The sequence below is a fragment of the Myxocyprinus asiaticus genome, chromosome 29 (genome assembly GCF_019703515.2).
Source record: "Myxocyprinus asiaticus isolate MX2 ecotype Aquarium Trade chromosome 29, UBuf_Myxa_2, whole genome shotgun sequence".
NCBI lineage: Eukaryota > Metazoa > Chordata > Actinopteri > Cypriniformes > Catostomidae > Myxocyprinus > Myxocyprinus asiaticus.
In genome coordinates, this window is record NC_059372.1 from 381,442 (window position 1) to 393,909 (window position 12,468).

At 38.8% G+C, this 12,468-nt stretch overlaps 1 protein-coding gene across 3 annotated transcripts in view; it reads left to right on the forward strand.

Moving 5' to 3' along the window:
* The first annotated feature begins 774 nt into the window (after nucleotides 1-774).
* Nucleotides 775-12,468, forward strand: part of dlg4b (discs, large homolog 4b (Drosophila)) — an 80,984-nt gene continuing 69,290 nt past the window's right edge. For all 3 annotated transcript variants that reach the window (XM_051661585.1, XM_051661586.1, XM_051661587.1), the window contains exons 1-3: nucleotides 775-838; nucleotides 1,251-1,370; nucleotides 2,254-2,324. In XM_051661585.1, coding sequence (XP_051517545.1) covers nucleotides 820-838; nucleotides 1,251-1,370; nucleotides 2,254-2,324 — 210 coding nt within the window. In that variant the 5' untranslated portion in view covers nucleotides 775-819. The remainder of the gene's footprint in view (nucleotides 839-1,250; nucleotides 1,371-2,253; nucleotides 2,325-12,468) is intronic.

The following is a 12,468-nucleotide window of genomic DNA, read 5'->3' on the forward strand; positions in this document are numbered from 1 at the left end:
AACTGCACTTGACCCAGCCCATTTGCGCTTTGTGCGAGCGAGTTCGGCAATATATTCAAACATGCCCGCTGACTTTGTGCGGATGACGAATCGCATAGTGCTCTTATAATATACTCCATTCACTCCGATAGAAGCGCCTGTACACGTTCATTTCATCTCGCCTCACGTGACGGTGGTGTCAAGATCATGTGATCAGCTGATGTGCTGTTGTGTGTGTGGTGTTTACAGAGATGAAGGTCACAGCAGTGATGATGATGATGTCATGTGGTGCTGTGGTGTTAACTAACAGATTGTAGTTTTGATCCCAGTAAGTGTTGATTCATGAACGATCAGCGTTGTGCTCTTGATCAAAGTTTTAAGTTGATATGATTTCAAGGATGTCTGTTCATGATGTAAACACACAATGAATAATGATGCACCAGTAGAGGGCATCAGAACAGACTTTTTACTCTGTGACATTACTTTCATGACTGATATTTACATCACACCACATTAGTAAATTCTACCGTGAGGCATAAATACTATTTACTATTAATGTGTCATTTATTCTCATTACAGGAAAGGTAATACGATTTCAAAATGACTTGCATATATTGACACATTTATATTTGTCTACAAAACTCATTTGAAGCCTCTGTGTGTCCAGACGTTTGACTGGTGTGTGTGTGTGTGTGTGTGTGTGTGACTACTGAATTGTTGTTGAACTGCATTTCCCATGAGCACTTCTGGCGAGCAGCTCAGAGCTCTAAAGAGCTTTAAACTCAGAGGATCAAACGACAGCTGTGAGACAGACAGCATCAGAGAGGACGACAGGCTGACATGCCTCTCAAACGAGAAGGTGAGACACATTCTACTGCAAACACTGTCTTACACTCATGATTGTGATGTGTAACCCTAACCCCTGTCTATGTGTCTCATATTCAGGGTCAGAGGTCACTCAAAGGGTCACAGAGGTGTTTATTTAAATGTGTGTGTTTTTATTTTGCATTTCAATACAAATTATATGATCAGCAATGCTATTTGAGTGTAAAGATGAATTAAAAACATTTACATGAATTTGTAAATGTCTCAGTATTTTGTGAGAACGTTCTAAAGAGCTTCAATGTGACGTCACATGATCAGTGACACTCAGTGACACTCAAAGCACAGTCATTTCCTGTGTAATATTTCAAAATCCTGTTTCTTTCCAGGTTTAAATTAGATTGCAGATTTTCTTGATGTGTGTGTGTGTGTGTGTGTGTGTGTGTTAGATACAGATCGTGCTCTGCAGGCGATGGAAGCCTGTCAGTCTGCAGGTGATGAAGGTTTCAGGACTCGCGCTGAGAGACTCTTGACCATCTTTCAGAGTGACCTGTTTCAGGCTTTACTGGGTGAGACACACACACATACACTCGCACACACATATGCACACTTGCACACACACACACACATATGCACACACACAAACATATGCACACACACACAAACACACACACATACACTTGGACACACACACACATACACTCGCACACACACAAACACGCACGCACTTGCACACACACACACATATGCACACAGACACACACACATACACTCGCATACACATGCACACTCGCATACACATGCACACTCACACACACATGCACACTCACACAGACACACATACACTCGCACACACACACACATACACTCGCACACACACACACATACACACATACACATACGTACACACACACACACATACACTCGCACACATATGCACACTCACACACAGACACACAAACACACATGTACACTCACACAGACACACATACACTCGCACACACACACACACACACACACACACACATACACATACGTGTACACACACACACACACAGCTAATCAGACAGTGAGTGACAGTGTGTAATCTCTCTATATTTAGTGTGTAATCTGTCATTGAGAGATTTACATGTGACATCATCACATCAGATTAGACAGATCTGTGGCAGGAAGCACAGCACTGGGGGCGGGCCTTGACAGATTAGCTGTTTATGAGAATGAATGGAGCTGTCAATCACAGTGTCAACACAGATTTAACACACACAAACACACAGTCATAAAATCGAATCCAAAACTAATGAACGCATCACAGAGAAATATGTGCTGAACTGTTTCATAAACTCATAAATTCTGCACATACTGTATGTACGTGTAAATATGCCATTTCACATATGCTGATTGAACAGAAGTTGTCATATCATGCGTGTGTGTGTTTGTGTGTTCGTTCCACAGATATTCAGGAGTTTTATGAGCTCACAGTGTTTGAGAATCAGTCGACAGGTAGAACACACACACCTGGACTGGTGAGTCTTTCTGTCTGTTTATTCATGTATTTGTGTAAAGTCTTGTTAAAACATGTTTCACACTCTCACTAGTTGATTTAATTTGTCTACTAACAATGTCCAACAGTGTACAGTGGCAAGAAAAAGTATGTGAACCCTCTGGAATTAGCTGGTTTTCTGCATTAATTCACAGTGCTGTTGGGAAAAAGTAAGTGAACCCCTAGGCTAAAGATGACATAAAAAGCTAATTAGAGTCAGGAGTTGGCAAACCTGGCATCCAATTAATGAAGCAAGATTGGAGGTGTGGGTTAAAGCTACTTTGACTTATAAAAAGCACTCAAATATTTTGAGTTTGCTATTCACGAGAAGCATCTGCTGACGTGGACCATGCTTCACAAAACAGAGATCTCAGATGACTCAGATGGCTTTGCATAAAGCTGGAAAGGGTTATAAAGTCATCTGGAAGAGATTAGATATTCATCTGTCCACAGTTAGACAAACTGTCTATAAATGGAGATGATTTAGTACTATAGGTACTCTCTCTAGAAGTGGCCGTCCAGTCAAGATGACTCAAAGGGCACACCGCAGAATGAAAGGAAGAATGGTCCAAAATTCCTTCTGAACTGTGAATGTTTAATGGGATGTGTTCAATAAAGACATGAATGATTATAATTGTTTGTGTGTTGTTATCTTCAGCACATTGTGTTTGTCTATACTTGATGAGATCACATTTTATGACCAATTAATGCAGCTAATTCTGAAGGGTTCACATACTTTTTCTTGCCACTGTATGTACATGTATCACAGGACATTTATGTCATTTTTGTGTCATTTCCAGCATATCTCAAATTCTGGATTGTGTTGAATAGAATTCTGTGCTGGAAATGACATTTTTAACGCTTTTCGACTCATTTGTGTTGCGAAGATTAATTTCATATATAACATTTGATGTGTCTGAAATACACACAATTCAATCATATTTTCACTTTTTACAGCTCACAAGTGATATTTCCCTTGATTTTTCATTGTCTCATATTTCATGCTCTTCACTCCACTTGATTAACAAGTACACTAACTTTTGAACACACTTTATTAGGGGTATAAAATTATTTAGTGTGCTGGAAATGTTTGAATAATTGATAGAAATCTTTTTCCCACAATAAATATTGTTTATTTCACTCTTTGTGTAGATGATTATAGTTTTAAACATGTAATAATTAGTATTTTTATCATGGATTATCATAGATTAATATTAAAATTAGGGTCTGAAGACTAAAACAGTCAAATCAAAAGGACTGAAAAGTACCAAAAATAAATAACGTTTCCAATTCAGTTTTAATATGACCTTCATATAACCAAAAAAATAAAAATAAAAATGAACCCCTGTGACATTAAAGTACCCGCTGTTGAAGGAAGATCTTTATAGAATAGAACAGAAGAGTCTTTATTGTATTAAGCGTGTCCGCTACAGTTATGTGTTTTCTTTTTTTACTGTTTTTAATAAAACAAACTATTTGTTTGCTTGAGGGCTGTAGATTCCAGGGGGGATGGGGGGAAGGTAACCCCCCCCAATAACCAGAACAAGCAAGTACAACCCCCCCCCCAAAATGTTCAAGCCAATTCTGCGCTCTTGCTTGAGACAAACATTGCAGTTCTGCGGCACGGGTTCTCTGAGGGTTAAATGAGAGTTTGAACTTTGACCCGTGACGTCACTGCACCGCTGCTCCCACATGCTAACAGCTTCTCACAGTCTCCATGGCAACTGCGCTCTACAGTTGCCAGAGCAACAGCTGTTCGTTGCCATGACAACAGTCACCCAGCATCATTTCCTTCATGTTTCACACGCGTGTGCAGTTCCCCCCCACCCGTCTGTCTCTCGCCACTCGCGCTGCTCTCTGCCCGTCTCTCTCTCTCTCTCTCTGTGTGTGTGCTGTGAGACGGGTGAGTGAGCACTAGAGGAGGGACGACAGGCAGAGGGTGAGACAGGGGTGGGTGGGGGGGGTACAGCGGTTCCATCGCCCCTCCGTCCTGACATGGACTGCCTGTGTATAGTGACCACAAAGGTAAGACCACCGCTGCAGTGTGTGTTTGTGTGTGTGAATACTGCAGCATTTTCTCATGCATCTGTGTGCAGCTCCAGCTCGCATCTCATTTATACAGCTGCGTGAGTGTGTGTGTGTGTGTGTGTGATAGCGCTTCTTCAGTGTGTCTCTGTCATGAGAAGCCACTGCATGTAATACACCTTCTGTCTGTATGTGTGTGTGTGTGTGTGTGTGAGAGAGAGAGAGGAATATAACTGGTGCTCTTTCACCTGTAGCAAAGATTTTTGTCAGGACACAGAAACTTGTGTTTGTTTGTGTGTTTTGGCGTGTTCAGTAGTGCATGTTGATGCTGTTGTGTGTATGTGTTAGTTACTGGTGCACTGATTACACAAACACACACCCACACGTTTGTTTACATAACTTATGGGGAATTCCCATTCACATTCTGTATATTCTTATTATAAATTAATAATTAGGAATGAGAATCGTAAGAACTTTAACCGTTCTGCTTGTGATTCCACATACACACTAATCCTTTTTGTTTTATTAGCTTCCTTTCAGTTTCATAAAGTCAGGGTTAGGGTTAGGTTAGGGTTTAGGGTTAGGGTTAGGGTTTAAAAAACAAAAAGCAAAAATTTGTTCCAGTGAGGCACTTACAATGTAAGTCAATGGGATCAATTTTTGGAGGGTTTAAAGGCAGAAATGTGATGCTTATAATCTTATAAAAGCACTTACTTTAATTCTTCTGTTAAAACGCGTGTGTTATTTGAGCTGTAAAGTTGTTTAAATCGTTGTTTTTGCAGGTTTACATGGTTGTCATGGCAACGAATTTGTAAAATTGTCTGTAACTTTCCACAGATGTGGTTAGTAAGTGATTTTATGACAGTAAAATCATGTTAACACACATATTGTTTATGTCTTGTGTCTATACTTTTGAAACAGTGAGTATTTTAATGTTTACAGATTGACCCCATTGACTTCCATTGTAAGTGTCTCACTGGAACACACATTTGTGCTTTTTAAAGAAAAGGAAGACTGTGAAATTTCGTTGGGTTTAGAAGAAATATAAAGTTGGGTATCATCGGCATAACAGTGGAAACTTATTCCACGATTCCTGATAATATCTCTGAAGGGAAGCATATATAAGGAGAAAAGCAGAGGCCCTAAAACTGATCCCTGTGGTACTCCATACTTTTGTTTGATTTGACAATTCCTCGTTTACACATACAAAGTGGTAGCGGTCTGATAAATAGAACCTAAACCGTGATAATGCAAGTCCACTAATGCCAACATAATTCTCCAGCCTATTCAAGAGAATGTCGTGATCTATGGTGTCGAAGGCAGCACTAAGATCTAAAAGCACTAGAAGAGAAATGCAGCCGCGATCAGATGATAAGAGCAAGTCACTTGTAACTCCGATATGTGCAGTCTCTGTACAGTAATGAGGCCTAAATCCTGACTGAAATTGTTCATATATACTATTTCTCTGTAGAAATGAACATAGTTGTAAGGACACAATCTTTTCTAGTATTTCTGACATAAATGGAAGATTTGAAATCGCTCTGTAATTAGCCAATTCTCCAGGATCAAGTTGTGGCTTCTTAATAAGTGGTTTGATAACTGCCATTTAAAGTTTCTTGGGACATGTCCTAAGGATAGCGAGTAGTTAATAATATTAAGAAGAGGTTCTGAGATTATAAGGAATACCTCTTTTAAGAGCTTAGTTGGTATTGGATCTAACATTCATGTTGTGTCTTTTGATGTTTCGATTAGTTTTGTTAGCTCTTCATGACCTATGACAGTGAAGGATTAAAGCTGCTCGTGAGGAAAATTATGAGACACTGTTTTCTGAGGTACTGTTGATTGCATAGTTCCAATTTTATTTCTGATTAATTTCATTTTATCAGTAAAGAAATTCATGAAGTCATTATGGAATATCTGGTTCAGTCGATGCTTTATTCCTAACCAATTTAGCCACAGTACTGAATAAACACCTAGGATTGTTGTGGTTATTTTCCATGAGTTTGCTAAAAATATGATGACCTGGCAGCTTTTATTGCCTGTCTGTAGCTACAGACACTATCCTTCCATGCACCACAAAATACCTCTAATTTTGTATTCTTCCACTTGCACTCCATTTTCTGAGCTGCTCTCTTGACAGCATGAGTGTGATCATTGTACCATGGTGCGGGGCTTTTTTCTTTAATTTTCTTTAATCAAGGGGGTGACACTATGAAGAGTGCTAGAGAAGACTGTATTTATATTTTCTGTTATTTCATCAAGTTCTTCTAGGCTTTGGGGCTTACTGAGTATATGAGACAATTCTGGAAGATTATTAGTGAAGCTATCTTTAGTGGTCAAAAGAATTGTTCTAGCTGAATGATAGCATGGTGTAGATTGAGTAACATTAGCTGATCGCAGCAAACAAGAGACGAGGTAATGATCTGAGATGTCATCACTCTGCGGCTGAATTTCTATAGTATCAACATCAACTCCATATGACAGAATTAAATCTAGTGTATGATTATAGTGATGAGCTGGTCCTATCACATTTTGTCTGACTCCAAGAGAGTTGAGAATATCGATAAATGCTAATTCCAATGTGTCATTTTCATTATCTATGTGAATGCTGAAGTCACCAACAATTAAAGCTCTATCTACAGTAACTACTAGATCTGATAGAAAATTAGCAAATTCACCAAGGAAATCAGAATATGGCCCAGGTGATCTATATACTGTAGCAAGGGCAAAAGACAATTTTTTTATATATTTCTATCTGATGGTGTCACATTAAGCATTATTAGTTCAAAAGACTTAAACTTATATCCTGTCCTCTGAGTAACACCAAAAACTTCACTGTAAATTGTAGCAACACCTGCTCCTCGACCCTCATGTTTATAACAATAACCTGGGGGAGTAGATTCATTTAAACTAATATATTCATCCAGTTTAAGCCAGGTTTCAGTCAAACAGAGCACATCCAAACTATGAGCTATAATAATTTCATTTACAATTAGTGCTTTGGTTGAAAGAGATCTAATGTTTAGTAGTCCTACCTTTACATGATATTTATCTTAAATTGTTTAGTTTTTTTCAAGTTTGACCGTAATCACATTTTTTCTAAATTATTTAGTGAGGGGTTTGTGTTTGGTAGTTCGGGGAACAGACACAGTCTCTATATGATATCTAGGTGATATAGTCTCTATGTGTTGTAGTTTATGTGACCTGTGTGACGTCTCAAGGCAGCTAGCAGACGTTCGGATTAGCCAGTTTGTCTGCTTCCTGACCTGGGCCCCAGTTAGTCAAATACTATCATTATTAAGACTATGAGCCAAATTACTAGAGAGGAGAGTGGCACCAGAGGGATGGAGTCCGTCTCTCTTTAGCAGGTCAGGTCTACCCCAAAAACTCTTCCAATTGTCTATAAATCCTATGCTATTATGCGGACACCACTCAGACATCCAGCCATTCAGTGACACTAATCTACTATAAACCTTATCACCATGACGAGCAGGGAGGGGGCCAGAGCATATTATAGTGTCTGACATCGTTTTTGCAAGTTCACACACCTCTTTAACATTATCTTTAGTGATCGCCAACTGGCGAAGCCGGACATTGTTAGTGCCGACATGAATAACAATTTTAGAAAATCATTAGCCAGCACTTGTAAATTTGATCTGATGTCAGACGCTCGAGCCCCCGAAATGCATTTAACAATGGTGGCTGGAGTCTCTATTTCCACGTTCCTTACAATAAAATAACCAATTATTAGGGCTCTTTCAACATGATTCTCAGTGGGTGCATCACTGAGTGGGGAGAATCAACTGGAAATCCTAACAGGAACGGGAGAGTGGTGTCGCTTTGCTGAGCGAGTATGCCGCCGAGACGTCACCAAACGCCCTGCTGCAGGGGCTCTACAGCCAGAACTAAAGTGTGTGTGTTGCTCGTGTACTACCCGCATCCGAAACAGTATCTACCGGCTTCTCTTTCTCACTGACCTCCACAAGCATTCGGATGCGGGTCTCTAACTCATTAACCTTCTCCGTCAGCCTGACTAATTTCTTACATTTAACACATGTAAATCCCTCGCTGCTGACGGAAGAAGCTATAGTAAACATTTGGAATGCAATGCAGGAAGAAAAAATATGAGCGGATGCCATGACTTACCGCAATTGTTTGTTGTTGTTGTTGTTATGGTTGTTCTTGAGTGGCAAGGGTTTGAGATCGATGTGGTTTGATGTGATTCCTGATCAGTAGATGTTTGAGATTGATGCAGTAATCTGTGTAAAACACAGTGGAGAAAACGAATGCACGCAGTCGAGACGTGAGATGCAGACAAGTGGAAAAAGAAAAAAGAGAGAAAACGGGTGTGCGTAGTAAAATACACGCAGTTGAAACAGTAGAAAAGCAGAAAAACCCGAAGCATGCGGTAAAATGGCAAATGATAAAATGATGAACGTATTGTATAAGAATAAGAATAAGCAATGTTAAGCAGGCTAGCAAGCTACAAACACTCGTGGCAACCGGAACAAGAAGTGAATACAAGACTCTGTCACAACACTTCAAGTCTGTGTGCCCTCCAGAAGCTTAGAATCAGCGGGTGAGCAGCGCCTCGTGGTGTCATCTCACAGTAGCACAAAATCACTTTTGCAGACTGTCACTTCAACCGTTCCTCGCCGGTCGAATGACCTGCCAAACTCCAGCAACTGATTCTCTAGCCACCTTCAAGAAACATCTAAAGATGCATCTCTTTCACAAGCACTTGACCCAGTCCTACTAATGCAATATCTTCTTTCTTCTTCTTAAAAAAACTTTATTTTATCACTGTCTCTCAATTTCCTCTCTACTTGTGCTTCTCTAAACAATTTGCAACTTTGTATTATGCACTTTTTTATTACTGCCTCATTAAGATAAATTGCTTCTGTTGTAGCAGACAGCCTGGTAGACAGTTGAAGATCCTAATTTTGGATAGACTCCCTATTTTTCTTGATCCAGTTCTGAATGTCACTGTTGAGGTTGAAGTGCTCAAATATTTGAAATGCTGATCCATTTTTAGAGGTTTATTTTCAATGTTTTAGAAAAAACAAGCATTGTGGGTGGACATGTGGTTTTCCATTGGGGATCACCTCTGTTTTGGTTATGTCCACTAAGACAAAACCACTATCCTCAGGTTCCTTTTAGAGAAACATGTTCAAGAGTACCAGTGCACCATGAAGGGTTCAAACTTCTGTCCTCTTAGAGGGTTACACAGACTTTCATTCCACGGTGGGATGGGTGAATGATGTTTACAAACAGACAATCTGAGTAAAACACCACACAGGAGTTCTTGTGGAAAGTTCAACAAAGTTCATGAATAGATTCTCATGTTGTTTCCTGAAGTTCTTGAGGTTAAATATCATATTTACTTTAGTTGTTTTCTTGTTGAAGCCACACAGTTACTCTGGCAGAAGCTTCTTCATCATGTTCTCCATCATCTTGTTGAACATCACATTGATCAGGACTTTACCAGCACCAGCCAGAAGAGAGATCACACTGCTGTTAATATTAGCGTCATTACTCTTGGGTGATCTCCTGGGTGATATTAATCCTCAGTTATAAACTGATGCTGAAGAAACCTCACTGATCTCTGCTGGGACACTTGCTGGGTTTTCATCCAAGTATCTTATGTGAATTTTAAATTTGCGCTGAAGAAAACCAAAATAGAAATGCACAATATGCGCATAAGCTCTCAAAATTTGCACTAGGCAGAGGTGGATTTTCTAAAGTTTTGCACAGTCAAAATACGCTTTAAGGTGATGGAAACTGTTTATTCGCAAAATGATGATGTGGTTTGACCATTTGTGCACGTGTTTTCGCTCCTCACAACAAAGCAATTCTTCATAGATAGCCCTTGACATTGGGAAGTGTTTAATACCTAGTGTACACTACACGACTCAAGCTCGTCTCCTTTGATGTTTTGAGTCAACGACTGGTCTGCAACGAGAAGTCTCGAATCTAATGATAAACAGTCTTGTTGTGTGCGCACTCCTGCGACAGGCCGAGATGAGTCCCAGACGCTACGACAGTTTTCAAAACGGCTTGATATCTAGACGTCTTGTATGCGCACTGTCCCGACGAGTGAAAGACGGACAATGAAATATAGAGAGAGCAAGAGGAGGGCAAGGCATTAGGAAGCAGATGACAAAAATAATTAGAATATTATAAAATGAAACTTCACCCACATCTCCCTACCCTCTGTCATTATTATTTTCAGCTGACAGTATTTATTCATTTATTTTGCAAATTAGTGCAAATACATGCAAAAATGGGATCAGGCCATTCTTTTGTGTTTGTTGAAAAGCAAGATTTGGGTAGCAGGAGAAAAATAATTTGAAAAGAAAATTAAACCTCACCCACATCTCCCTACCCGCTGTTTTTATTATTATCAGCTGCTTTTATTTAATTTGTTTCCTTTGCAAATGGTGCCAATAAAGTGTGAAAACGTGCGAGAGCCGTTTGTTAACATGTTATCAAGAATATACTGCACGACTGAATTTTGTTATCTTAATTTTAAGATGCATTTTTGGCAAACATTTTGAAATGGGACGACGCTAAGGGAAGCTGTAACTGCTGTTTTTTAGCCGGTTCTGTGTGGATTTAAAGGGAAATAAGAATACGTTCTGAAAATGTAAAAAAGCGAATGCATGAACATGCACAATAGGGACACAGATATGAGCAGCACACACATTAGAAACTCAGTTACAGTTAATGCACTAAAATAACTCAGAATTATTTTGGAATATTAAGAGAAACTGTGCTCCAGTTTTTAGCACTTTCTTTTTCGTCTTTTACTTTTTTGCACTTTATTATCATTAAGTTAGTGTTGGGTTCGAGTCCACATTAGTCGAGTCCGAGTCAAGTCCGAGTCTTTAAACAATTGAGTCCGAGTTGAGTCAGAGTCCAAAAGAGGCCGAGTCCGAGTTGAGTCCAAATGAATATGTTCATGAATCTGAATTAAAACTGCAACCATAAACTCAACATCAATATTTTAAGCTTATTTTAAACTTCACAATTAAGAAAAACAGTTTGTCAAAATTAATGTAGCAAAAACACCTCTGTTGCATTTCATATATACATTTTGTGATTAGTATCCTGCTGAACAGACTTCAAAGTGGTTTCAGAATGAAAGTATATGCTTTAGGTTTATGAAGACAAAACTGTCCTTCAACACACTTCTTATTGCATTCTGTTGACATTTCAATTATTTGTTGCTTTTTCACCTCCACTCAAGTATAGACTAAAGAAAGTGAAAGCTGCATTTGTCATTACAACCAGAGTTATTATGTTTCAAATAATAAATCAATTTAGTTTTTATTTCTACTTCATTTTCAATTTGTCGATTCAATTTAATTTAGTTTTATTTAAAATTATTCCTATCTAAATAAATAAGTCTATACTGAGATTTTTTCGGAATCTTTTTTCTCTATCTGCCGACTGATTTGGGAAAATACATACAAATGAGTCAACACAGTAATAATTAGCACTCGCTGAGAAGTTACGTCTCACGATTTGACTGCAAATGCTACAACCTAAAACACTGGAAAATCTCACTGATAATATTAGGGCCATGTCGTCACGGACATGATTTTCTAGTTAATTTGCAGGAAACCGCACAATGCAGGGCAGTTCTGCGTGCTGCTCGTGTACCTAAATCCCTGATGCGTCCGTGTGCATCTCGCAGCAGCTGCCGCAAAAGATAAAAAAATAATAATAATTGATATTTGCTTGAGCGGCAGCCACGTTGGTCTGCAATCAGTCTGAAATCTTTAAATACCAACCAAAGAAAATTTCATTGAGCTACTCTTTATCCGCAAAAATATGAATAATAATAATTTTGAGTCATAAATTTAACAGAATTGTCCTACAAAAGTATCAGAGATGTAGGCTAAAAGAAGACATGCATAAGTTACCCGGTGGTTTACAATAAAAATAAAATAAAATAAACATTTAAAATAAAAATGTCAAAACCAACTAAATTCATCTCGTAACATGAAGTTTAGCTTCATACACAGACTCTGTCATGGAATAATACATTTATTTTATAGTCTATATTTAAATTATAAAGAAAACATTTCGCTGCCAAA